General features: G+C 37.7%; 3 protein-coding genes across 8 annotated transcripts; 2 read left to right on the top strand and 1 right to left on the bottom strand.

The window, feature by feature from the left end:
* Positions 1-24712, bottom strand: LOC105216183 (mediator of RNA polymerase II transcription subunit 1). 6 transcript variants are annotated; one of them, XM_054229427.1, is made up of 10 exons: positions 24385-24712; positions 23012-24192; positions 22745-22877; positions 20756-22677; positions 17513-18758; positions 13865-14041; positions 13688-13785; positions 13161-13208; positions 12795-13097; positions 11574-12729 (listed from the first exon to the last, which is right to left on the bottom strand). In XM_054229427.1, the coding sequence occupies exons 1-6, from the start codon at positions 24422-24424 to the stop codon at positions 13986-13988; spliced, it is 4578 nt and encodes a 1525-aa protein (XP_054085402.1). In that variant the 5' UTR covers positions 24425-24712; the 3' UTR covers positions 11574-12729; positions 12795-13097; positions 13161-13208; positions 13688-13785; positions 13865-13985. The 6 variants fall into 6 exon arrangements, with proteins under 6 accessions (XP_054085405.1, XP_054085402.1, XP_054085401.1 ...); XM_054229426.1 differs by having other exon boundaries at positions 12795-13208; XM_054229428.1 differs by lacking the exon at positions 13161-13208.
* On the top strand, positions 10165-10917 carry LOC128921534 (uncharacterized). Its single transcript, XM_054229433.1, has 3 exons — positions 10165-10311; positions 10395-10517; positions 10731-10917. Exons 1-3 carry the CDS (start codon positions 10236-10238, stop codon positions 10868-10870), a joined length of 339 nt encoding a protein of 112 aa, XP_054085408.1. The 5' UTR covers positions 10165-10235; the 3' UTR covers positions 10871-10917.
* Positions 24713-25379: 667 nt separating the features above from the next.
* LOC105216181 (NADH dehydrogenase [ubiquinone] 1 alpha subcomplex subunit 9, mitochondrial) lies at positions 25380-27326 on the top strand. Its single transcript, XM_011190547.3, has 4 exons — positions 25380-25583; positions 25713-26151; positions 26224-26589; positions 26649-27326. Exons 1-4 carry the CDS (start codon positions 25544-25546, stop codon positions 27040-27042), a joined length of 1239 nt encoding a protein of 412 aa, XP_011188849.2. The 5' UTR covers positions 25380-25543; the 3' UTR covers positions 27043-27326.
* Positions 27327-27451: the final 125 nt, after the last annotated feature.

The raw sequence follows: 27451 nt of genomic DNA, 5'->3' as shown, positions 1-27451 counted from the left end.
TATTTGAGTGACTTGGGAGCTGAAAAGAGAATAATATATAAAATACTCAATTTATTTTTCTATTAGAAGGTTTTACAAGTGCCGTTTTTCATTAAAAGTATATAGTATAGTAAGTAAAAGGTCCTATAAAAGGCATAAACAATACTTGATTGAAAAGGGTTTTTCCAACGTCGCTTGCCTCAAGGCAGACTTTCTGGCATAAAAAAGCTTTTAATAGAAATATTTAGTCATTCAGAGGCTGCTTAAGGCTAGTAGGACTCTTCATTTGTGGGAATAATACAAGTATTACACACCGCTTGTAAAGAGCTATGTTGCTCGTCTGACTATTTTCAGAAGCAAATTTTCTTAAAATAGAGATTTTCTACAAATTCCTTAGCTAAGACATCGAAACTAGAACTTACAGATTTGAATAGAATGATCCTGTCAGCCAGCAACTCTACACGATGTTTGAATGAATGAAGCATGAATCTAGGCTTAATTTAAACTCCTTACTTATGGTCTAAAAGAAATATCCACTACCCAGTACAATAACTCATTCCGATATAAGACCATATCTTGTAGATTCCTTTCTGTCAGACTGGTCTATAATATTCTCTATACTATCGAATTCCATTATAAGTCCGAATCGAGAGGCTTTCGAAGAGGTCGCCTACATAAAAAAGTCGAGAAAGCAATGAAAAGATTCTAAAACAAAAACAAGTAAGGAAAGGCTAAGTTCGGGTGCAACCGAACATTTTATACTCTCGCAATTTATTGAAGAAATTTTATTTACATATCACACAAATTTACTCATAAATTCGGCATAAAGAATAACGAAAATCATCCAATATAGTGTATGAGGGCTGAGGAAATTCCTGAACCGATTTCATTAATTTTCACCAGCAAGGTACACTATATCCAAGACTATACACTCACTTAATTTTGCTAAGATATCTCACATATTAATCAATACATCTATGCAGATTAATGCCCACCGTATTTTTGAAAACCCTATAATTAGGTATATGGGAGCTAGGAGATGTTGTGACCCGATTTTAATAATTTTTGGAACCGAGACACACTATTAGAATAAACAATTTCCTCTGAATTACATTAAATTATCAGAGAGATTTATCCATATTTTCGGTTAAAATTTACCCTTAGGTGCGGAGTTCAACATGTTCGATAACAGGGACCTTGAAAAGTTATAGTCCGTTTTCGACATATGTACTATTTGTGTAAAGTTTTATTCCGCTAGCTTCATTGGTTCCTTATGAATACATTATAAAGTGAACGAATCAGATGGAATTCAAAATTGAGTTATATAGGAAGTTGTCGTGGTTATGAACCGATTTCATCCATTTTTCACATGTGTCATCAGGATGTCAAGAAAGTATTATATACCGAATTTCATTGAAATCGGTCAAGTAGTTCCTTAGATATGGTTTTTTACCCATAAGTAGGCGATGCCACGCCCATTTTCCATTTTGTAAAAAAATCTCAGTGCAGCTTTCTTCTGCTATTATTGCTGTGAAATTTAGTGTTTCTGAAGTGTTTCGTTAGTGAGTTAACTCACTTTTAGTAATTTTCAACCTAACCTTTGTATGGGAGGTGGGTGTGGTTATTATCCGATTTCTTTCATTTTTGGACTGTATTAAGAATTGGCTAAAAGAAACGACTGCAGAAAGTTTGGTTTATATAGCTTTTTTTGTTTTGCGAGATATATACAAAAAACCTATTTGAGGGCGAGGCCACGCCCACTTCTTCAAAAAAAATTACATCCAAATGTGCCCCTCTCTAATGCGATGCTGTGTTTCAAATTTTTTTTTAATAACTTTAGTTATGGCTTAGTTATGACACTGTATAGGTTTTCGGTTTCCGCCATTTTGTGGGCGTGGCAATGGTCCGATTTTGCCCACCTCCTCAGGGTGCCAAGGAATACGTGTTCCAAGTTTCGTTAAGATATCTCAATTTTTACTCAAGTTATCCGTTGCACGGACAGACAGACATTCGGATTTTGACTCGTCTCGTCACCCTGATCATTTTGATATACATAACCCTATATCTAACTCGTTTAGTTTTATGACTTACAAGCAACCGTTAGGTGAATAAAACTATAATACTCTCTTAGCAACTTTTGTTGCGAGAGTATAATAATCAATAATGTTCCCAAAGCGCCCGATTTCTTGATCGTGAAAAATTTATTTCCGATACCAAGAACTAACCAAAAAATATTCGTAATTAAATGGCGAAAAGCTTATAGAATTGATTTTTTCTAGAAAGTGAACGATGAAACCCTTGTCTCCAATTTGCGCTAATCCAGAAAGCTAGTTTAACAGTCTATGTCTACTTCCCTAGAATCGGTCTATGTACGTAGAAAGAGAACTTGACCTTTTTGCACAAATAGGTTGATCGACCATTTCAATAATTCTGGCACTCTTATGTTTTGGCAAATCTGTTAACTATGGAACCATATAAAGATCTCGAACGCAAAAAAAGTAACAACTTTTGGATCTCGCTGCCGAAACACACTTTCTCAACTTAACGATATTGATTATTATGTCTTGCGAGTTGTACGTTCGCCTACGTGGACATTGTAACCAGCTGGCCGAGCATAATTGATATTTACGTGGCACGTACGCTGCTGTCAGTTGACTTGCAATTCGGCAACAATGTGCATTGCTGTAAAATTTCTGGCGAAAATTCCATTGCAATCTCGTATTTTATATTACTTTTTCTTTTGGTTGAAAAATATGCTACAAACTTACAGTTCAAAAGAACTATTCTTGTTATTGTAGAGTTTTGTCAATATTTCCTTGAATTTGAAAGCAACAAGAAATTATAGCAAACATGAAATTATTAAGTTCGTTGGGAGCCGAATGGCGGATAGAAGTTATATATAGGGATAATTTAGTTCGCTGTCGAGGTTAATTCGTTTCATAACCGTACTCATTATTTTGGGTAGTAATCTAAATTATAAAAGTACGCCTTTTGAGACCTATAGATCATAAACACTTCCTGAGGTTGTAAAATACAAGCTAAAGCTCGAACTCTACCTTGTATCCCAATATATAGAACACAAAAAGATACATATCACATGTTGAGTATTCATCATAGATTAGAACTGAGAGGACTAATAATCACCGTTCATTTTCGTTTTATCATTAGCTTGGATCCCTAGTATGATGTTAGAGAAACGGTGTGCTGGACCTGGGTTCCATTCAAGTCCAAAAGCAGACAATGTTTAATCCTATCAAATCTGCCAGCCGTCCAAAAACATGTCCGCTCTTCAGCCGAAATCTCATCAGAATGAGCTGTCACCCCATTGTTCCCCTGCATTCTGACACTAGATTTATGGACCTTTCACAAGCTCGTAAGGCGTCGGTTAATGACCGCATCTGCGTGACTATGAGATCCTTTTGTCAAAGTGTGGATCGTAGGAGGTCAACTGAACTACTTGCTCTTAACAATGGACACTGCCCAATGGGCTTACATGTCCTTGCCAATATTGTATGGAAGAAGATGAAATTGAAACATATAGATTTTTCCATCTTCATTATCCAGCTTTTACTAGTCTGAGGCTAAAACATCTCGACAGCACTAACTTCGGCTAACCAAATAAATGGGCCCGATTGGATATCAGCCGTCTTAACACATTTGTAGTAGACTCAAAGCGTTTTGGCGACGCGTAAAGTTCGGTGGTGTCCATATTTAGGAGTTTGCGGTATCACAACTTTAGGTTTCTAAGTGAGATCAATTGGATCAGCCCTTTAACCTAATCCAAACAAAAGATAGCATCTGTGTGGCACGACATTCTAGGCCAATTTGCAAAACTTTAAGCTACAAATAATAAGCAGAAAACCTCCGATCTCTTTGTGTTTGTTTCAAGCCAAATATGTAGGGAACCAAAAATATATGTCGCCTTTAGCAACTAAAAGCAATCTCCTAACAATCTCGATTTCATTGCATCATCGTAGTGGGCTTCTTTCTCACGCCAATGCTAAAATTATGGGGTCCCAACCTTTTAATGCTTATACGAGTAAATTAACAATTATTATTTCGTTAAAGCACAGTGCAACGTGCTTGTAAACATTCCACTCCTGTAATTGTATTTATGGAGGAATATATCCAATTAGCATCTCAAGTAACTTGAAACTTTTTTACACATACAAGCAATTATATGGTGAAAGGAACCTACATAAATATGCACCACATATGCGCGATACAAAGGCGCCATAAATACAAATAAGAAAGGGTGTTACATTTGATATTTTCGAAATGAAATATAAGTTGATAACATATGAAAAATTGTTTTTCCGAAGTGTGGACCTGTGGTAAGCTATTATTCCTTAGTGGTTACTTCCGATCTTTCTTGCGATGCAATCTCCCGAAGTGTGGAACTAGGTATTATATGTTAAGTAATACCTTCCCTTTTCGATTCTTTAATGGTTACTTTCGATCTTTCTTTCAAGGAAATCAAACAGGATTTTTAAATTATTTTCCTGAAGTGTGGAACTAGGTATTATGTATTAAGTAATACCTGGAGGATGGGATCATGTGTAGAAGTTCACGCAAGTGAGGAAAATTTTTGATTGTCACTCACTTGGGAGTGGCCAGAAACGATTCTTCTCCACATGGTTCAAGCAGCTCACGACTTCCGGTTTTAGACCAAGTATCCTCTGGGTAGCCAACAGACATCCGTTTGAAGGCGAGCTAAAGTGAGAAGGCGAAGCCCGCTTATGCGGTTGTGCGTAGGGTTTGGGACCCACCACATAAAAACACCCCCCAATGAAAAATCTACGAAAGCCTCGGATGAGACACCCCCCTTTTGATGACGACCCCTGCAAACGTTTTAAGGATAATGATATAAGGGCATGCACCTGGAATGTCCGGACCCTTAATTGGGAAGGTGCCTCTGCCCAGCTGGTTGATGTCCTCATACGACTTAAGGCTGACATCACCGCCATCCAAGAAGTGCGATGGACGGGACAAGGACGGAAGAAGGTGGGTCCTTGTGACATCTACTACAGCGGCCATATAAAGGAGCGCAAATTTGGTGTTGGATTTGTGGTGGGAGAGAGACTCCGTCGCAGAGTCCTGGCATTCACCCCGGTGGATGAACGTCTAGCCACAATCCGCATCAAAGCGAGGTCATATCGCTGATTTGCGCCCACGCCCCAACGGAAGAGAAGGACGATGTGACCAAAGATGCTTTCTATGAGCGCCTAGAACGCACCTATGAGCGCTGCCCCCGCCACGATGTAAAAGTCGTGCTTGGTGATTTTAACGCCAGGGTGGGTAAAGAAGGTGTCTTTGGCACAACAGTCGGAAAATTCAGCCTCCATGACGAAACATCGCCAAACGGCCTGAGGCTGATCGACTTCGCTGGGGCCCGAAATATGGTCGTCTGTAGTACCAGATTCCAGCATAAGAAAATACATCAAGCTACTTGGCTGTCTCCTGATCGAAACACGCGGAACCAAATCGATCACGTTGTGATAGACGGAAGACATGTCTCCTGTGTTTTAGACGTGCGTACGCTCCGAGGACCAAATATAGACTCGGACCATTATCTGGTCGCAGCGAAGATACGCACCCGCCTCTGTGCAGCAAAGAACGCCCGTCTACAAACACAAGGAAGGTTCGACGTCGAAAAGCTGCAATCGCAACAGACAGCCACGAAATACTCTACTCGACTTGCACTCCTGCTCTCTGAGAGCACTCATCAGCATCTCGGTATAAGGGAACTGTGGAACGGCATCTCAAACTCACTGCGTACCGCTGCAGCCGAAACAATTGGTTTTCGGCAACGACAAAAAACAAGCTGGTACGATGAGGAGTGCCGTCTCGCAGCGGAGAGAAAACAGACTGCCTACCTCGCAACGTTGCAAACGACCACAACACGTGCGGGATGGGATAGATACCGAGAGCTGAAGAGGGAAGCGAGACGCATCTGCAGACAAAAAAAGAAAGAGGCCGAAATGCGTGAGTACGAAGAGCTTGAGAAGCTGGCAGACAGAGGTAATGCTCGAAAATTTTATGAAAAAATTAAGCGACTTAACGAAGGTTTCGAGACCGGAGCATCCTCATGTAGAGACCAAGGTGGTAATCTGGTAACCGATGTCCAGGGCATACTGGGATTATGGAGGGAACACTTCTCCGACCTGCTGAATGGCAGTGAGAGTACAGCACCAGGAGATGGCGAACCCGATCCCCAAATCGATGACGATGGAACAGATGTTCCATTACCCGACCATGAAGAAATTCGAATAGCAATTACCCGCTTGAAGAACAACAAAGCAGCGGGGGCCGATAGATTACCGGCAGAACTATTCAAATACGGCGGCGAAGAACTGATAAGGTGCATGCATCAGCTTCTTTGCAGAATATGGTCGGAAGAAAGCATGCCTGACGATTGGAATCTCAGTGTGCTCTGCCCAATCCATAAAAAGGAAGATCCCGCAATCTGCGCCAATTACCGTGGGATCAGCCTTCTAAATATCGCATACAAGGTTCTATCGAGCGTACTGTGTGAAAGACTAAAGCCCACCGTCAACAAACTGATTGGACCTTATCAGTGTGGCTTTAGACCTGGAAAATCGACAACTGACCAGATATTCACCATGCGCCAAATCTTGGAGAAGACCCGTGAAAAGAGGATCGACACACACCACCTTTTTGTCGATTTTAAAGCTGCTTTCGACAGCACGAAAAGGAGCTGCCTTTATGCCGCGATGTCTGAATTCGGTATCCCCGCAAAACTAATACGGCTGTGTAAGTTGACGTTGAGCAACACCAAAAGCTCCGTCATGATTGGGAAGGACCTCTCCGAGCCGTTCGATACCAAACGAGGTTTCAGACAAGGTGACTCACTATCGTGCGACTTCTTTAACCTGATGCTGGAGAAAATTATAAGAGCTGCAGAACTAAACCGAGAAGGTACAATCTTCTACAAGAGTGTACAGCTCCTGGCGTACGCCGATGATATTGATATCATCGGAAGCAACAACCGCGCCGTTTGTTCTGCTTTTTCCCGCATGGATAAGGAGGCGAAGCGAATGGGTCTGGAGGTGAATGAGGACAAGACGAAATATCTCCTGTCATCAAACAAACAGTCGGCGCATTCGCGTCTTGGCTCCCACGTCACTGTTGACAGTCATAACTTCGAGGTCGTAGATAATTTCGTATACCTGGGAACCAGCATCAACAACACGAACAATGTCAGCCTCGAAATCCAGCGCAGAATAACTCTTGCCAACAGGTGCTACTTTGGACTGAGTAGGCAATTGAACAGTAAAGTCCTCTCTCGACGAACCAAAATCAAGCTCTACAAGTCGCTTATCATTCCCGTCCTGCTTTACGGTGCAGAAGCTTGGACGATGTCAACATCAGATGAGACGACACTAGGAGTTTTCGAGAGGAAAATTTTGCGCAAGATTTATGGTCCTCAGAACATTGGCAACGGCGAATACCGCAGACGATGGAACGATGAGCTGTACGAGTTATACGACGACATTGACATAGTTCAGCGAATAAAAAGACAGCGGCTACGCTGGCTAGGTCATGTTGTCCGAATGGACGAAAACACTCCAGCCCTGAAAGTGTTCGATGTAGTACCCGCCGGAGGAAGCCGAAGAAGGGGAAGGCCTCCACTCCGTTGGAGGGACCAGGTGGAGAGCGACCTGTCGACCGCACTATCGTCGATTCGGCTATAACCGGCTAAACGGTTGCAACGCCAATCACATACATACTATTCTCCAGTAAACACTGTGTTCTTCAATTACCCATTTATGAAATATTTGCGAAATTTAGAAAGCATCTTTGGTCACATCGTCCTTCTCTTCCGTTGGGGCGTGGGCGCAAATCAGCGATATGTTGAAGAACCTCGCTTTGATGCGGATTGTGGCTAGACGTTCATCCACCGGGGTGAATGCCAGGACTCTGCGACGGAGTCTCTCTCCCACCACAAATCCAACACCAAATTTGCGCTCCTTTATATGGCCGCTGTAGTAGATGTCACAAGGACCCACCTTCTTCCGTCCTTGTCCCGTCCATCGCACTTCTTGGATGGCGGTGATGTCAGCCTTAAGTCGTATGAGGACATCAACCAGCTGGGCAGAGGCACCTTCCCAATTAAGGGTCCGGACATTCCAGGTGCATGCCCTTATATCATTATCCTTAAAACGTTTGCAGGGGTCGTCATCAAAAGGGGGGTGTCTCATCCGAGGCTTTCGTCGATTTTTCATTGGTACTTCGTTTTTATGTGGTGGGTCCCAAGCCCACCAGCCATAGCGGGCTTCGCCTTCTCACTTTAGCTCGCCTTCAAACGGATGTCTGTTGGCTACCCAGAGGATACTTGGTCTAAAACCGGAAGTCGTGAGCTGCTTGAACCATGTGGAGAAGAATCGTTTCTGGCCACTCCCAAGTGAGTGACAATCAAAAACTTTCCTCACTTGCGTGAACTTCTACACATGATCCCATCCTCAGAATAGTAGAAAACCTTAAAAAATATTATTCTGTTCTCAATTGTCTAACATGAATGGACTCTTCACTCTTCTAGGTCAAGTGCGTGGAAAACAAAGGGACATTTGAGCTTACGTACTCTTCTAAATTTCAAGATTGAATCCTCAAATCATCTTCTGACTGTCTTAAAGCTACTTCTTCGAGAAATCTGAAGCTGTATACTCAAATCTAAGCCCCCTATATGTGTCATAATTTAATACTCTAACCTAAAAAGCGACTGACATCTATCAAATTACAACATTGCGCTTTCAAATCACCAAAACGTGTAACCCTTTACAATATATGTGTGTGTAGTAGGTGGCGCTCCATATGTTTGCGACACGTGCCCACTTGAACTTACCAAAATAAAATTGTGTACATACAACTGTAAATAATATATGTATGTGTCACTTTAATAGGTGTGTAAACATGTGTGTCCCGCTTATTTACACATACGTAAATAAATACACACGAATAAGCAAGCATTACGACATGGATACAAGGTGAATGATGTCTATAATACAACTGTCAATCTCGCTCTGCTAAGCTGTGGGCCATTTTCAGACGAGCCAATGAAAAGGGTTAGCCTAAATACAAAGCTTAGGTAGGCGACCGCCTTGAGTGACACATTTATTTCGTTTCTTTTTTTGTTTTGTGTCTTACGCAAATTTGTGTTGATTTCAATTGTGGTTAGGATTTTTTCTCTGCTTTCTGCATATTCCAGTTTTTTTCGATATCATTTCAATGCGAAAAGGTGAATGGCTGAAAATCTCAGTAAACCACATAGGCATTTTATAGTTGTCATAGATGAATGCACAGACACAGATGCTTTCTAGGTCATATGTGTGGGAGACAAAGGACATTTGGGCTTCGCGACATTTGAAGAAACTCAATATACATAGGTGCAACATAGGATAGGAGGAACACGTTACAATATCACTACCACTCTCCACTACCCGAAAAGTTAAACCATGCGAAATACTATCCTAATCGACAGATATTACAACACAAATAGTGGTGGTACAATTTAAGAACCAATTGAATTCAGAAAACCTGTGATCTGTCTTCGAAAGATTTAATTGGAACCTCCACATCACCCATAGAGAGCACCTGCAAAACAACTCTCGGCTCAATAACCGCAGGTCCCCCATAGAAATCTCGTTCCGCCATTAAAGTAAAATATTTAAACAAGGTGAGATATTTGGTCCAGAAAAAAGCACTGCGAAGATGAAAGAAAACAGCGAGACATAGATATTTATCGAACAGAAAGAAAAAAGTCCATTCGCAAAATAAGAATGAGCGGAAATGCTTACAGAAAGTTCCAAATATATTTGCCTGACGTCCACGGAAGGTTCAGATAAAAGATTTCGATGAAGAAATAAAGTACATAATTTTATAATCTTTTATCCCCTTATTGCTTAGCTCTCTTGGTACGAAAACATAATATCTGATCTGGATGAGATTGCAAACAGGAAGAAATAGATTCTCATCAAATCAACAAGCGAGTAATACTGTGGACAGAATAGATATTGCAAGTAAAAAAAACATAATCCTTCCCATTGAGAAACGAGAAAGCGAATCCACTGTAGATCCCGGATTACAGAGACTGATTGAAGAGTAATATCCTCTGACCCGAAGTCATTCAAGCAGACATCGGAAAAAATCACAATCTATAAATTAGGGCTTGGATTTAATAAGAACCTCTAGGATAGGAACTAACTTATTTCACAACAGAAAAAGCCAAATAAATTTGTATGTTACATATTAAAAGCTTGTTTCAACAAAATAAACTCAGCAAACCTGGGAAATCTTCAGTCATCGCAAGACAGTGTACGTCTATCGATTTTCTTATATTACGTTTTCAACATTTATTTTTGAAATAGAAATTTTATATTTTATAATGTGCCCCTTAGACAATGCAGCGCATTATTTCGACCGAGTACGTAAAAAGTATCCTAGAATCGATAAGTATTTTATAGAGGTGTTAGCCAGCCATAGAACACCCCAAGAGGCGCTTAGTTTGAGCACGCTTAAAGGTTTGTAAGATGGCAATTTTAAATATATTATATTTAAATATAAATTGGTAATTTAAAAAATATTAAATTATTTTTATTTGAGTCATTTGTAAGAGTTGCCAACTTTTAATATTCTTTTTTGGAAAACTCTCAATCGTTATTGGAAATCTTTTACCAGGATTTTTATAAAAATACTTCCATAAAACTAAATAAAATTGTTTTTTATTCTTTCAGATGCCTACCGGGTCCATGCAGATATCAAATTTCCACCGAGTATGTGCGACTTACGAGCAAGACAGTTCCTTTTGACTATACCTTACATTGTATCATTTAGTGATGAAGATGGCGTTGCTTATTTTTATAGCTTGCGCTAGGCAATTTAATGACCAAAATATATTTATTTCTTTAATAATATAGTATATTTAGATATTTATCATTTTACATATAAAATCATTTATTTCTTGAAAAAAAAAATGTTTTGAAATATATATACAGTTAAGGTACAATCTTCTATAAGAGTGTACAGCTGCTGGCGTACGCCGATGATATTGATATCATCGGAAGCAACAACCGCACCGTTTGTTCTGCTCTTTCCAGATCGGATAAGGAAGCGAAGCGTATGGGTCTCTTGGTGAATGAGGACAAGACGAAATATCTCCTGTTATCAAACAAACAGTCAGCAGATTCTTGTCTTGGCTCCCACGTCACTGCTGACAGTCATAACTTTGAAGTTGTAGATAATTTCCTTTATCTGGGAACCAGCATTAACAGCAATAACAATATCACCTTGGAAAGGCCAGAGTAGGCAATTGAAAAGTAAAATCTTCTCTCGACGAACCAAAATCAAACTCTATAAGTCGCTCATTATTCCCGTCCTGATGTATGGCGCTGAAGCGTGGACGATGACAATATCCGTTGAGACGACTCTTTGGGTTTTTGAGAGAAAGGTTTTGCGTAAGATTTATGGTCCTCTGAACATTGGCAACGGCGAATACCGCAGACCATAGAACAACATAAAAAGACAGCGGAAGATTCTCAAACTCGAAGTTTTTTGTGGATTATGTTTCCTGATTCAAGCTAGGCAAGTTCAACTGTTTTTAATTTGAAAAATTCGTTTGCTGACTTTGAATATTTGACTAATTTCAGATGAAGTCTCATATCTGAGCAATTTCTCGAAGTTTTCAACTAATTTTGGTACAAAATATTACCTTCACATTCTTATAGCCTTTTCGAACAGCCAAATTAATTTAATACATTATGAGAAAGCAGTGTTTGTTTCGCACAGCAGGCAGCTCGATTAATAATCAGATGTTGGTAAATTTCATCAGCTGATTGATATTTTATCAGTAAACACAGCAAATTTACAATGTAGACAACAACCCGCAGAGTTGAATTCCAATTTCAACTTAATTTGTATTCGATTAAGAATTAATGTAGTAAAATAAGACCTCTTTTGTATGGTTAATCGATGGATAAGTACGTTAGGCCAGTTAATTGATAAATTTACTCCTGTGCGAAAAGAATATAATCGAGCAAAGGCCGGTTAATTGTTCAATTAACACCTGTGTGCGAAAAGGCTAAAAAGGAAAAAGATATCATTACTCCTATTGAAATCGAACCACGTATACTTTCCATATAAAATATTTGTAAATACCATCTGTTTCGTTCACTATCATAATAGCTATATAAATCAAGAAACAAAGAAGATATCGCAATAAAGCTTTGTACAATTAGTGCCTTTCAAGTAGTGACTACTTTTATCTAAAATCGGTCTAGACTTTCCTGTTTCGGCATTTACAAACGAAATATTTTCGTCTCGTGGCCTTAATTTTGTTTCGGAAGTTCATCGATCTCAAGTACTCCATATTGATACTTCTTGATCTGAGTCATTGGCAAGTTGTCATTATGACATATGATAGATATGAACTAAAGTCAAAGAACAGATCCTTGAGAAAGTGAGGACCCATTTCAGGTATGAAATCAGTAAATAATAAATTTATTTTGTTATACACATATATATTTAATACGTTTGTCAAATATAAACAAATTATTTATAATAAATATATAAATTAATTTTGAATTGAATCCCTTCACTAGCGCAGACAATAAAAATATGGCACTCCTCTGAAATTTCGAAAGCACACGATATTGGGTATGCTCAGTATGTACTCCGTAATTTGTATATCGCACATAGGTTTCGGAAATGGGTTTAACGTGATTAAAACGTAGAGAACTGAAACAATAAAATACATGTATACATTATTTGCATATTTAGACTAAATAAATACAAATACATACGTTTGATATCAGGCAGCTTCAAAGCTTCTTTGGGCGTTCTTCGTTTCTCTATTAATTCTAAGATGATTTTATTTAAATTCGGATGTTTTCGACGAATTGTTTCGTAGGCAAACGGCGCATTATGCTCATTACACATTTTGCGTTGAATAAACAAGAACAAGAGTATTTAAAAACGAGTGTTGAGTTTTATAACCTTTTACAATTGCAGAACTTTTTTTTCTATGCTTCTACGCACAACGTCTCGTGTTGAATGAATGACGTACTAACACTCGATGCCTGCGATATTTATGCGATTTTTAGAGTCTAAAGTATACATGCATATACCTGAGTGGATTGTTTTTGTCTCTAACATACATACATACATACATGGAAGGTAATTTACGTAGGTATACAACAGTCGGATGTAAGATTTACCTGAAACATCAAACATGAAGGGAGAAAATATAATCTCGTGCCGTTTTGGGGTCTTCTGTTTAACTCAATGAATAATCATATATTAAACAAGAAAACTAATCGTTATTATACCAACAGCTGCAAACATCTCGAGCTGTTTTCTTAATAAAGTGTTGCAGAGGTCTTTTAACGAATGACCTTGCAAGCTATATTCAACAAACTGTTTATTTCACAGATTCTTTAACATCTGAGTTAAAATACAACAGCAACAATAGTCAGGTAATTGAGCATAACAACAGTGTTGGCTATTTATCCTAATCAAGCAATAAGCAATAGAAGGGTCACATCATCATTGTACAAATTTGCAAATATTATAATTATTCAAGGACGTCGCATAACATTATCTTCGCCTAAGTTGAAATTTACGCCTTCTACATTTGGTAATTTCAAACCAAAATAGAATAGAACAAAATAGAAAGAAAACAAAATTAACAGATTACCTGTTTCTTTCTTAAGCCTTCTTCAATCCACTTTTCTTGAAATTCAAAATTTTCTTGATACCTGCAATAACCACAAAATTTTCGTACGCCAACTTAAGCTGAAAATCAGTTAATTAAAAAAAAATATGTATATTTGAAATTGTTCACTAAAAATTCAGAATACTTCACGATACTCACCACACTTGGTTACTCGCTTAAAATTTTGAAAACTTTTAAGTATAATTCCATCAAAACCAGCAGCTTGAGTTTTCGAAAACTTTTCTCAATTCATTTTTATTTTTTTATACAGTTATTGCCATTAATAATTTTTGCTTTCGTACTTAACTAAGATTTTAACAATGATACTGCTTTTGCCTGTAATATAACGTATGGATATTATTTTTTAAATATAATTTAATTTCAAAATTCTTAATATCAATTATATTTTACAATTTTTTTCTTTGCATTTAAATGTATTTATGTGTGTATTTTTATTTATATATATATATTTTTTTTTCATTTATATATATATATATATTTTTAATTTAATTTTTATTTTATTTTTTTAATATTTCTTTATTTTTTAATTTTGTACTCAATTTTATGTTTTAGCCCAGCCGTTTCAGTCCAAATTTGATCAGAAATTGTAATAATTATTATTTAAATATAATTTTTTAATATTATTTAATTAATAATATGAAAATAATGTTTTTATTTCCAGATGTGGCTAGATAAATGAATAGTTTAACGTTAAAATAAAGAAAATTAAAACTTTTGTGACGTTTTTAAGAACCAGTATAAGTCAGTTCTAACTTCCAAACTGAAAATTATGAATACGAATATCAGAAAATATTATTTAGCATACTTTTAGGCGGCTGCCACAATTATTTTTTTGATCATATCAGATATTTTAGAGATTCTATAAGAACTTATCAAAAAAGTGGCTTACAAATAAAAAAGGGACACCTAAAAGTATGCTATTAAAAACTCACATCCAAATTTTCGAATATTTTTTCAACAGTTTTTGGCGATATTTTTATGTTATAAAATACTGAATAATATTTAACTTCATAAAGTCAACAGTGTATTAACAACTGTCTGTTTAAGAACAATTCTCCAAGACGCACTCGATAATTATATCGATATTAAATAAGTATCGATAATATCAATCGCTTTCGTTATCGACATTTTTGTATAAATACACTTTTCCATATAAAAAAGCATAACACATAAACAAAAATCGATTCTTTCTTGCTTGACTTGAGACAAAGAGCTGCCCAAGCACTTGAAAATATTAATCAATTTATATTTTAATCATGTTTTGCGATAACTGTTCATGTTGTATAAAGTAATCGATATCACTGTAAAGTATAAGCACTCACTAGTTCATCTCGATAGATTTACTAAAATCGATCAAAGTAAAAACTAGCGATTTTCTTCAAATCAGATTGTCTTCGACAATATTCGAAGATTTTCTAAAGGAGTTTCTTCAAATCCGATGATCTTCAACAATATTCGAAGATCTCTTAAAGGATTTTCTTGCTCAACGACTATGATATAAAGCCGAGATTTCCATTACCTGCTGTGTAATCTTGTTTTTTGGGTGAACACTTTCTTAAGCGTCAACTAAGTCACAGATAGAATACTTGATAAACTAACGCTTCAAGCGCTTATATTTATCGTTAACTTCAATCAAAAGAAGCAAATCTTTAGTGACTCAACTTGTTCCTAAGGAATTGCTTTCTTAAACGTCTTTTTGAATAAGTTACGCTTCAGAAAGTGTGTTTAAGCCTTCTTGAACGCGGAGCATTTCTGACAACGAAACACCAGTTCTAAGAAACTGTGAAAGTGCAGAGCATTGATTCTTTCAATAAGGGAATATCGGTTGCATATTTTTAGGCGCAACATGTACCGAAAGTTGAAAAACGAATCTGATCAATCGGTATTCACACTACTTAACATATACCTTTAATGGAATCGATATTCAGAGGGATGTGAGCAATCGTTGAGAGTGGCCAAATGTAAGGCATAAACGAAGCCAGACGTCACTTGTTACCTGACACGTCAAATCTTTAAGAAACATCTTCATATATGTTAAGTAAGAATTGAGAATTCAAATAAGAGTTTTTTTTTTCAAATAAGTAGCATTAAAAATATCAACAAGGCAGGCGAAATGATATTTTTAACCTAAAAACCATCTTGGCAAATATATTCTATTAATGCTTGTGTAAGTGGTTGTTTTCTTGGTGGTATACGAAAATAGATTAAATAATTTTAATTCAAATGTTATATGTTTGATATTTGCGTTATTTCAATATGTTTCTGAGAAAATATTGCATACTTTTAGGCATTCAATATTTGCACTTGATATAAATCGCTCTATCAGTGTATGTTTTAACTGTTTTTACTTAATACTTCATAAAATATGTAACTAGAAGTATTATTCATACAATTAAGTGTTGATTTCCGGACCTTAACTCTCTCTTGACGTATCATATTTCATAAGATTCTTCATTCCCCCTCATTCAAATGAGGGTTCTTTTTTAATAAGAAGTATTAAAATATCATATTTAAGCTAAAGCGTCAGAGGAATTGAGCAACAAAAGCTAAATGATATTTTTAACCTTAAAAACTTCTTGAGAAATATTTTCTATTAATGCTTGTGTAAGTGGTTCTTCTCTTGGTGGTATATTAATAGATTAAATAATTATAATTCAAATGTAATTTGTATGATTTCAAAAATTTTCTGAAAAAATATTGCATACTTCTAGGCATACAATGTTCGCACTTGATGATATAAATCATTTTCTCAGTGTATTTGTAATTTTTTTTTTACTTGATAGTTGTTAAAATATGTAACTAGAAGCATTCTTCATATAATTAAGTGTTGATTTACTTAAAATAAAATATTCGTTGACTTTACTAGTTTTCTAAAACATACATTTTCAGTACATAGCAATAGTTTGTATACTGGAAATTCCGTGCAGAAAAAATATGTCAACTATTTTTGAAAGGTTTTGCAAAGTTTCATTAAGTTTCGCATAAAGAGTCTTAGTAAAGAGAGGAGTCTGTAGTGAGACCTGCACTCAGTTGGATACATCGTTGATGTAAAAAGTAAACTAAAGTATCTCTGTGTCACATTCAGGAGCTTAACTCTGTCTTGGCGTACAATTTATCATAAGTTTATTCGTAGAAAGGGGCTCACAAGTCCACTTATAGACAGTTTTTTGTTCCAGAAAAGTTTTTGATCGAGTTACTGTGAGAATTTTGATAGTTACTTTATAGTAACAGAACGTCACTGGCATCAATGCAGAATATAGATAGGGACCCGGTACCAAAGTAATATTAGTACCTGAAGCTATTAAGAATAAGCGTTCCCAGGACTGTCGGATCTACACAACCGGAATGGACTCTCATTCATATCCAGTCAAGGTCTGTCAATTCAGTCGTAGTTTTCAAAATTATTTGGAGTTATCTCCATCTAACTCGTAATGAGCGCAACTAGAGGCCATAACCTCACTTTCTGTGTAAACTGATCTGCCTAGAAATCCGCGTAACACAGCAGAGATGAGTAAATGTTTGAGTAAATCTCCAGGAAAGTACAGTCCTTTAGTCCGAATATAGTTTCTCACAGACAGTCTTTAATACTTAATTTTTAAGACTTAACTAACCTCAAATACTAGAAAAAAAGAGCGAATCTCCAGTTACAACTACGCCAATAATCTTTAAGTTGTCATCAATGCTTCAACAAGCTCCCGTCATTGGACTCTAGTAAATATGCGGGTACACAAATACTTAGAGCTTACGAATAAGAAAATACAAATGTAACAAAGTAATGTCATTTACCGCCGTATCCGGCCGACGATGCAGCCGCAGCGTTCGACATGAACGACGACTCATCCATGGGTTGACTGTGGGCGACGGCTGACGCCTGATGGTGGTAGTCAACGGTTAAGGCGGTCTGTTGGTGCTGAGTGTGCGGATTATGCATTTGCGTTTGTTGTTGGTATTGGTGCTGCTGTTGCTGTTGCTGCTGACGGTGATGATTAGCGTAATGCATTTGTACGCCTTCCGATTTCTGGGCCAAATGATAATTAGCATTAAATTGCATTGTTGTAGCATTTTGTTGTTGTTGCTGCTGTTGTTGTTGCGTATTCTGCAGCGTTTGTAAGGCTTCGTTAGCATGGTTATCGACCTTTGCAGCCGTCGCACTGCCCACACTACTCAACGCCGGCGAGAGTGCAGTCGGTGTTGTCGGTGCCGATTGTGAGCCATTCGCGAGGTTCGCATTGCGTTGCGACAGCTTCGGTATTTGGAATTTACTATTGAAACCCTTCATGAAACCCTCCATATTGGCCGCCATGACAGGTGAGGCATATTGCAGTATTTTCAACATATCCGCTTGGTGATCCAAGCGGGTGGCAGGTGCAGAAGTAGCGGTCGCATTGGCGTGCAAGCTGGCGCTCGACGTTGACGAAGACGACGAGGAAGATTTCTTCGAGGACTTACGTGACGGGGCGCCACCGGCGCTCAAGTCACCAAATGAGTTTGTGCTGTAGCTTTTGGTCAGACCACCACCAGCGGGATTGGTTGACTTCGTTGACAAACTGCCGGATGAGTTGGACTTTTGAAAGGGATGCTTGGATGTTGAGCTCTTCTTGGACGGTGACTTGGCGGAGGATAACTTTTTAGAGGCCGGTCCACTACTAACGCCCGGTTTAAGTCCAGTATGTTGTCTCTTACTTGAACTCGTCGAGCTACTAGATTTCATACTCTTCCCAGTGGATGTGTTGGCGTTGCTTGAAGAAGACGTACTAGTGCCGCTGCCATTGTTGTTGCTACTGCTCGATTTGCCACCACCGCTCGTCTTGTTGATGGTCAGCTTCAAGCCCTCTTGACTCGGTTTCACCATATATTCGGTTGAGTTGAATTGCTGTGTTGATTCGGCACGTCCACCGTTCTTCACCTCACTGCTGCCAATGTCCGGCGACGGTGAGTGTTGCAGCGGCGCCGACACTGGCGCTCCCGGCAGCGCTTGCGTTGCTGTTGCTGTTGTTGGCGCGACTGACATCGTTGACGCCGTCGAACTAACCTGACAAAAGAATTTCGTAACATAGAGAGTGTGTGTGTGGATAATTACACGCGGAAAGCGTAAAAATGAAGAAACAATTAGAACGAGAGTGGGTGTGTGGGTGGTCAGGAAGGTGTTAAATGCATGTGTGTATTTGTGTGGTGAGTTAAGATTTGTTGGGAAAAGAAGAAAACGAAGAAAATGTGTTAAAAACAATTAGTGCAGAGAGGAAGTGCAGAAAAGAGCAAAAGTGTATGAAAAGATTAAAGAGAGAGAGAGAAAGAGTGAAGTATAAATTGTTAGTAAAATTTACTAAAAAATGTCATAGTAATTGCAATAATTACTTTAACACCAACAATTTTGAACTACTTTTGTATAAAAAAAAAAAAACAAATAAATAAAAAAAAATAAAAATAAATTAATAAAAAAAAAATTAAAAATAAATTAATAAAAATAAATAAATATAAAAAATAAATAAATAAATAAAAATAAATAAATAAAAATAAATAAATAAAAATAAAAAATAAATAAATAAAAAATTAAAGAAAGAAATAAAAAATAAAATAAAAATAAATAAATAAGTTATTATAAAAAATAATTAAGAAAAATAAAAATAAAAAAAATGGTAAAAAAATATAAAGAAAAATACATTAAAAAAATATATATAATATGTATATCAAGAAACCTGTTTTTTTCATATGGTTTAATATTTTCTTTTTAATTTATAAGAAATATCCAACTAACTGTTATGTTGTCAATTACACTATTTAAAATTTATACACCTCGTTGGGATTTATAAAAACTGAACATGAAAACTAGCGCCAAAAATATCCTTAACATAACCTCAAAATTACAAACTAACGGTAAACGCCAAATTTTTTAACTCTATCATCAAATTCCTTTGTATTGTAACGACGTTTACTCCTCAAAATATAAATTTTTAAACTATGCCTAACTCGAACCAAAAATGTATGCAAATTAAAGTGAACTTAACCTCAAAAAAAAATTATTTCATTTTATTCGCAGAAATTCTAAAAAAATATATTCAATAGACTTTAATGAGTTTTTATTTTTGATTTAACCTAACCTCGAATAAAAATACAGTCGAATTTATTTAAGAAGTAAATAAAAACTAAAAAAAATGTAAGCTTTTTAATACAGAAACTTTTGAAATATTTTTTTCTAAGTTATTTTAATATTGTTTAAAAAAAAACTTCAATTGATATAAAATAAAATAATTAATGTCTAACCACACCTTGATTATTATATATAAATATATTATTGTTTACCAGAGCATGCATTTCAATAAAAAAAAATTAAACCAAATCACAAATTAAAAATAATTTTAAACTAAAATAATAAATAAAAAAGTCAAACTACAGGTGTTAGCAAAAGTATACTTTATTATTTATTTTATAATTATTTTCTTTAATTTTGAAAACTAAAATACAAATTTTTGCGTTTTTTTTAAGTAAAATGTACATAGTCAGCATATGCAGAAAGAAAGTTAAAAAAAATTATATTTTTATTGAAAAATTTTAATATGAAAGTTCTAAAAATTTTAATTTGAAATTCCTTAAAAAATTAATTCAAATTCCTTAAACTTTAATTTTAATTCCTTAAAATTTAATTTTCAATTTTGTGGACCACCCTGTGCCAAACGTCTAGCGTTATTTTAGCAGTTTTTATTAAATTATTTTAGCATAGAAAAAATTCCAATTTAATTGTGCAAAACTAAACCTTTCTTATACACTTTATAGACAAAAAGAATTTGGAGTTGAACACACTAATTTATTTGTAAATTTAATTTTTACAAGCAAAGCTTGGTTTACTGCTGCTTATTTGAATTTTATAAGTTTTAAAACAACTTTAATCACTTTGAAAATAAATTAAACCACACAGAGCAGCTCATGAACCTATAAACTAGACTTACTGCTACTACAAAAATAATAAAAATTCAAAAGTCTTCAAAAATGTGTACTTGCAAGTTGTGTCTATTGAAAATTGTATGAACTTACCGCGCCGCTCACCACTTTGCGCATAGCTGCCACTTGTGATGCTGCAACCGCCGCCGCAGCATTCATATCCATGCCACCACCCGCACCATTGCCGCTCAACAACTGACCAACACCGCCGGCACCACCGCCGCCCATATTCGCCATATTTGGCACGCCACCATAGCCACCGGCAGCCGTATTCAACGCTGAGGGCGCCGCTAAATGATTCATGGACTTTATTTGTTGCATGCCACCAACCACACCCACACCCATAGCGGTTTTCACTGCATTGGCAGCGGCAACACCGGCCGCCGCCGCATTGCCAACTAGACTGCTTGCGCTGACACAACCGCTTTTGTCGCCTTTCGGACTCAGACTGGTTGCTGTGGCGCTCTTCAGCGTAGACATGCTCGGCTTGCCCGATGAGCCATGTTTTGGCGAATGCGTGCCGAACGGTGATTTCGGGCTATTTGATGCGGTATTCGAATGCTTCGGACTGCTATAGACGGGCGAATGTTTCGGGCTGGGTCGTGTCGAAAGCAGCGCAGCATTGCCGACCGCGCCTGTGTTGGCGCCACTCAGCATGCCACTACCGCTGCCACCCTTCGGTGAAGAGGAAGGTGATGAGAATTTGCGCGCCGCCACCGTGGCTGCGGTTTCGTTGGTGGCAGCGGGTGAATTTTGACGCGAATACACCTTCTCTGGTGGACCCATCGGTGAATCGTCACGCTTCTTTTTGCGTTTCTTCTCTTTTTGCGCGTCGCTGGGTGAGGGCACATCCATGGGACGTTTGTTGCTGGCCATCGGCGTCATATTCGCGCCAGCATTTAAGCCACCAACACTGCCCACTAGTGAGCCGCTGCTTGTTTTCTTATCTTTGTTGGCATTAATGCCGGCGCTGGTCACGGCATTTATGGGCGTTATAGTGATGGTGGACGAGGTGTTGACGCCGGTTTGTGGCACATTCGTACCGCCAGGCATCGTGACTGAAGCGCCGCTCGTAGTTGCGCCATTTGCACCGGTCAATGGTATGATTTCTATGCCGACAGCGCGTTTCACATCGACACCTTGTGGCTGTGTGGCGCCTCTACTATTACTATCCGGCGAGATGGGTGTTATGCTGACGCAATTCTTCAAATTTGTCTTATCCATCCAAATGTTCTTGTACTTGTCGGCGATTTCGATTTCTGTCTGCTTGGCGATGGCGTGTAGATCATGCGGTGATGATGTTTGTTGTTGTTGCTGCGTTTGCTGTAGCTGGTGTAGGCCGCCCAAAGAGCTGTTCTCAGCAGCAGCAGCATGCAATGCTAAATTATTTTGCATTTGACTCTTTGGGCTATCATGAAAATCCTCCTGCTTCACTTCATTCTTATATTGCAGAAACCCTGTAATGCCGGCAGCGCTATTGCAAGCTGCATTCATACCGACACCACCAACACCACCACCCATTGTTGTCGTTGCAGAAGCCATATTTGGCATTTGTTGTTGTCGTGTATTTTGTTCCATTTTAACGCCACCGCCACCACGCATACCGGCACTACCACCACCACCGCCCGAATCATTAGGTCCCATAACCATGCTAAAATTTCCATAACCAGCATTGCCAGTGCTACCACATGGGCCCGTGCCACCTAAACCGCCCATGCCACCGCCAACACCACCACCAATGCTGCGTTGAAACATGCTCATCGTTTCTTGATCCCAAAACTTGAGTAGCGCACGTATGGTCACCGGTATGGACAGACACTTTTCAACAACTTTTGTCAGCTTCAAAGACAGCAGATCGTAGTTGTGTGTGAGTGAGTACAGCGCGCACTTTACATTGCCATCACGTAAATCAAACTCCAGAGTTGCCATTGATTCCTCGTAACTATGTTGCAACGAGACGCTGATTTGTTGGAAGGATATGGCATTCACTTCGAGTATTGTGGTGGACTCCATGTCTGAAGTGAAGGAAATATAGTTATTGATAGCTGATATTAATGCTAATAATTTACAGTAACAACTTACCGTTACCCATTTTCGACTGTGTGCGCACACAACTAGCCAAGAGTGTGTAGAAAAGCGCCTGACGTTTAAGAAAATCCAGAATTTTCGGTACTTGCATAGGCTCCGTGAAGGGTATGGATGAAACAAGTGTGGCCTAATGAAAAGAAAGCAACAAAATATATAATTTTATGCATTTAGGTGCGTCTATAGACAACTACTTAACTTAACCTAACCTATACATTTATTGCAGTAAAAAATATAAAAACATTTCCAAATACTAATACACACCTGCAGTTGTTTATTCTCAGTGAAGAAGTAGCAATGCGTTTGATCCGGCAAATTCACGAAGAGCCCTTTCTGTGAGTTCTTCAACTGTTGCTCCGAAGCAGTTTGCACTATCAAATTCATAATCGACGTTACCACAACCTCCTTTTTGTCGGGTGATTCTAAGCCTGTTGCACCGTCGGCTGCAACACCGAGTGGCAAGCCCAAAGCTCTCAAGTTGGCATGACACACCGGTAACGGTTTATTTAAACGTAGCACAAATGTCGCAGGCAAGAGCATGGAGTTTTGCTGATTCAACGGCGCATATATCGGTATATCAATGCCGGTTTGTGGATCATTGGTGACGCTAACAATCGGTAATATTTGCAATTTATTCGCTGAAGAAGCCTCTAAGTTCACTGTGACACTAAAACCAATATCTTTGCTTGTTATCAATTCGGTTGTGAGTGGTTGCATCGATTTGGTATCCATTGAGATGAGATCATAAGGCGAGACGAAGTAAATGAGTTTCATTGGATGACCACCACGTCGTTTCAACACTAAACCCACGGAAGATGCTTTAACCAGCTGCTGTGAGTCTTTTGTGAAGTTTTGCATTTGAAAGAGATTATACAAATCGGTTTCCATTGCTTGTAGCGCAACAAAAGCCTTGGTTTTCACTTTAGGTTCCGCGTTCAATTGATAGATGGACGATAGACCTTCCAATTGCACAGTGAAATCGGCAAAGTCACCACGATTCAAGCAATTCACCAGCTCACTACAAGATTGTTGTTCAATCTTACATTCATGATGCACTTTAACGTCGGTTAGTGCGCCATTGGCGTCCAAAATGATTTCCAAAAAGAACATATCAGTCGATATAAACAAACCCGATGTGTCTTCCATGAACTTAAGACCCAATTGGCGTGAGAGACTCTCAAGTCGCTCAACCAATCCTTGCCGCGATGTTACCTTAATGCAGTGTTGCATGCTGTCGAGACATTTTTGCAAATTTGCCTTCTCCACTGCATCGAGTGCGTAGCGTTTTTCCAACATGGACATACGCATAGCCTTGGCTAGTTCAGGAAATGATTTGTGTTGGTTGGAGCGCGTACGTATGCGCTCCATAAGCAATTCGCGTTGCCATTGTTTATTTTTCTCAGCAGCGCTTGGTGCAGAGCTGAGCAACTGAGCAGCTGTGGTTGCTGGAAAACAAATATTAATTAGTGAATATTAAAAAAAAAGCATTATAGTGCCAATATAGCAAGAGGATTAAAAAAAAACGTATGTATTTCTAGTTTAGGAAAATTTTGTTTTAAAAAACTTATTGTATGTTTTGTAACATATATGTATGTATTTATACAGTTAAAATTATTATACAAATAATTAACACTCACTAGTTGTTCCAGCCGCCGTCTTTGCTATAGCGGTGTTCATTATTTTTAAAAGTCTTTACCACCACATGTAACAAAAGCGTTGAAAGTAGAAAGGAATGGGGCTCCGCTGGACAAGCCGCCGTCGATACACTTTCACACACCAAGTCACTGCACTTATTTTCGTCTTTTTCGACACTACTTATATACAATATTATAGTTTAAGTTTTAAACGTTTGTTTAGTAGTTTTTTATTGTTAATTTCTGTGCAATACTATTTTTTCTCAAGCGTTTTTAGCATTAAATAAAATGTTGTTTGCAAATTGCTTGCATTCTTTTCTACCTAGTTTTGAACAATACTAAGAATCATTAATAGTTATCGAGTTTACGAAAGTTTAATCAATCGATAAAAATATCGATTACCAAAGGTTGTGAGCAATCATCTTTTGTTGAAATCAACAACTATTTTTTAAATTAAAAATAATTTTAACAAATTTAACTGTAAAATTTCACTTAATAGTTAGATGCAGTTTTATTTATTTTATTAATATAATATAATAGAATAGAATATTGAAATAATTAAAAAATATTTAACTAATTTCCATTCGATAAATGTTAATCATAATGAATGAGCAAGATAATCACATCAACGTATAGTAAAAGAGGAGAAATAGTCACATTTTTCCTGATGCTTGAACAAGAGTGACTAAGTAGATAATATATGAATTTATTACTGGTAACCGATGGATCCTAAAGTAAGTAACTTTAACCGTGTTGCTGGGCAACATAAGCGGTCATTCAGTATTCTATAACTTAAGTCTTAAACCGAAGATGAGGTGATACATGAAATTTTAATAAAAGATGAGAAATATCCATTATTTAAATATTTCTTTAAATGATTAATTATTAATTTTTTAAATAATTTCATAAGGCAATCTCCATAAAATCCAAATCCAGCAGAAACTGACATTGACATTTTTTTTTACCTGTCCCACAAATTTGTGTACAAAAGCAAAACGTCAAAATTTGACGTTTCCAAATCAGACGTGTGGTTGTTTTTTTTTCTTTTCTGTAGGTCTATAATTTCAATTAGGAACGAGTGCTTGCAAATTTTCCTTGGGAGGATAAGTAACACATCGACTGGGATTATATATTCCAATAAAAAACTACGAAGTAACTAAAGATGGCCTCGTTAATATTGCTGCGTAATGGCCAAGTAGCAAGTAAGTACATGAGCGCACAACTCTGCGCTAACAGGAGCACATAAATATTATGTAACTTACATTTTGCATTTAAATGTATACAATAATTTGTGTATTTCTTATTAAATCTCACACGCTTAACTATTGCAGAGCAACAGAGCAGCGCTGCATTGAGTGTGCTTTTAGTGCGTCATGCTTCCAACTCCTCCGATGCGCCTCGTCCACTGAAAACCACCAATGTTAGCGCCATGCGTCGTGGTACCGGCGGCCGTAGCAGCTTCAATGGCATTGTTGCAACCATTTTTGGTTGTACTGGTTTCGTTGGACGCTATGTTTGCAATAAGCTTGGCAAAACTGGCACGCAAATGATAATGCCATATCGTGGTGATTTCGGTGAGGCTATACGTCTCAAGGTGTGCGGCGATTTGGGTCAAGTGCTGTTCCAATTCTATGATATAAGAGACGAAAAAGCGATACGCGATGCTGTGAAGTACTCGAATGTGGTGATCAACTTGGTTGGACGTGAATTCGAGACTAAAAACTTTAACTTCAATGATGTGCATGTGGAAGGCGCACGCCGCATTGCTAGGTAAGCTAAAACTATTATTGACTTGAAGCATATACACACATTTTTGTAATTTTATTTTTATCTTTTTTATAGAATCAGCAAGGAAGCCGGTGTGGAACGTTTGATTCACTTGTCTGCTTTGAATGCTAGTCCCGAACCAATGAGTTTTGTGCTTGAGGGTGGCAGCAACTTCTTGAAGAGTAAATACTACGGTGAATGCGCTGTACGCGATGAATTCCCTGAGGCAACCATTATTAGGCCTGCTGATATCTATGGTTCGGAGGATCGTTTCCTACGTTACTACGCACACATTTGGCGTCGCCAGTTCCGTGCCATGCCACTGTGGTTTGCCGGTGAACGTACCGTTAAACAACCCGTTTATGTTTCAGATGTTGCACAAGCTATTGTGAATTGCGCTAAGGACCCCGATACTGCTGGTCAGGTTTATCAAGCTGTTGGGTAGGTTTTGTGTAAATTTTGAATTTCTATACTTTCTAATATGTGACAAAACTTTGCAGACCCAAACGTTACCAGTTGAGCGAATTGGTTGACTGGTTCCATCGCGTTATGCGCAAAGATGAGAAATGGTGGGGCTACCGTCGTTACGACATGCGTTGGGACCCAACCTTCCTCTGGAAAGCCAAATTCACTGAGCTCATCTGTCCTGGCCAACCTATTGGCGAGCTACATGTGGAACGTATCGAACGCGAATGCATTACCGATGTCGTACGCTCAGACATACCATGTTTGGAAGATTTAGGTGTGCAATTGACCTCCATGGAAGAGCAAGTACCATGGGAATTGCGACCATATCGCGCAGCGCAATATTATGATGCCGAATTGGGCGAATGGGAGGAGCCAGCTCCACCAAAACCCATAGAACATCGGGAAGAATTACGTATGTTTGCATAAAACTACGATAATGGCAACAACGCTAACAACAACAACAGCTACGCTTATGATAGACAACATGGAAGTTGGTGGCGTTGGTGGCCAGTCAGCAATTTGAAAAAGAAACATTTACATGTACGGGAGTTACTGTTTGTTGTACTTGTTGTGCGTTCTTTGTGGTATGGCGTTACATCTAGTGAATTATGGTCGATTATAAATGATTTTGGTGTAGAAGTTGATAATGAAACTTTAAACAACAAATAAAAGAATTTGGTTTGAAATGACCGCTGTTAAAAATCTGAAAATTTAGATTTATTTTTATTGGTAACACACAATTTTTTATCGATTAAAAATCGTGCCAATTGGTATATATTTCAAGCAATATTTAAGTTTGTATATAACACACTAAAATGTAATTTGCATTAACATT

Source organism: Zeugodacus cucurbitae, chromosome 4 (assembly GCF_028554725.1).
Source record: "Zeugodacus cucurbitae isolate PBARC_wt_2022May chromosome 4, idZeuCucr1.2, whole genome shotgun sequence".
Classification (NCBI taxonomy): domain Eukaryota; kingdom Metazoa; phylum Arthropoda; class Insecta; order Diptera; family Tephritidae; genus Zeugodacus; species Zeugodacus cucurbitae.
This window is presented reverse-complemented; position numbering and strand designations above follow the sequence as displayed.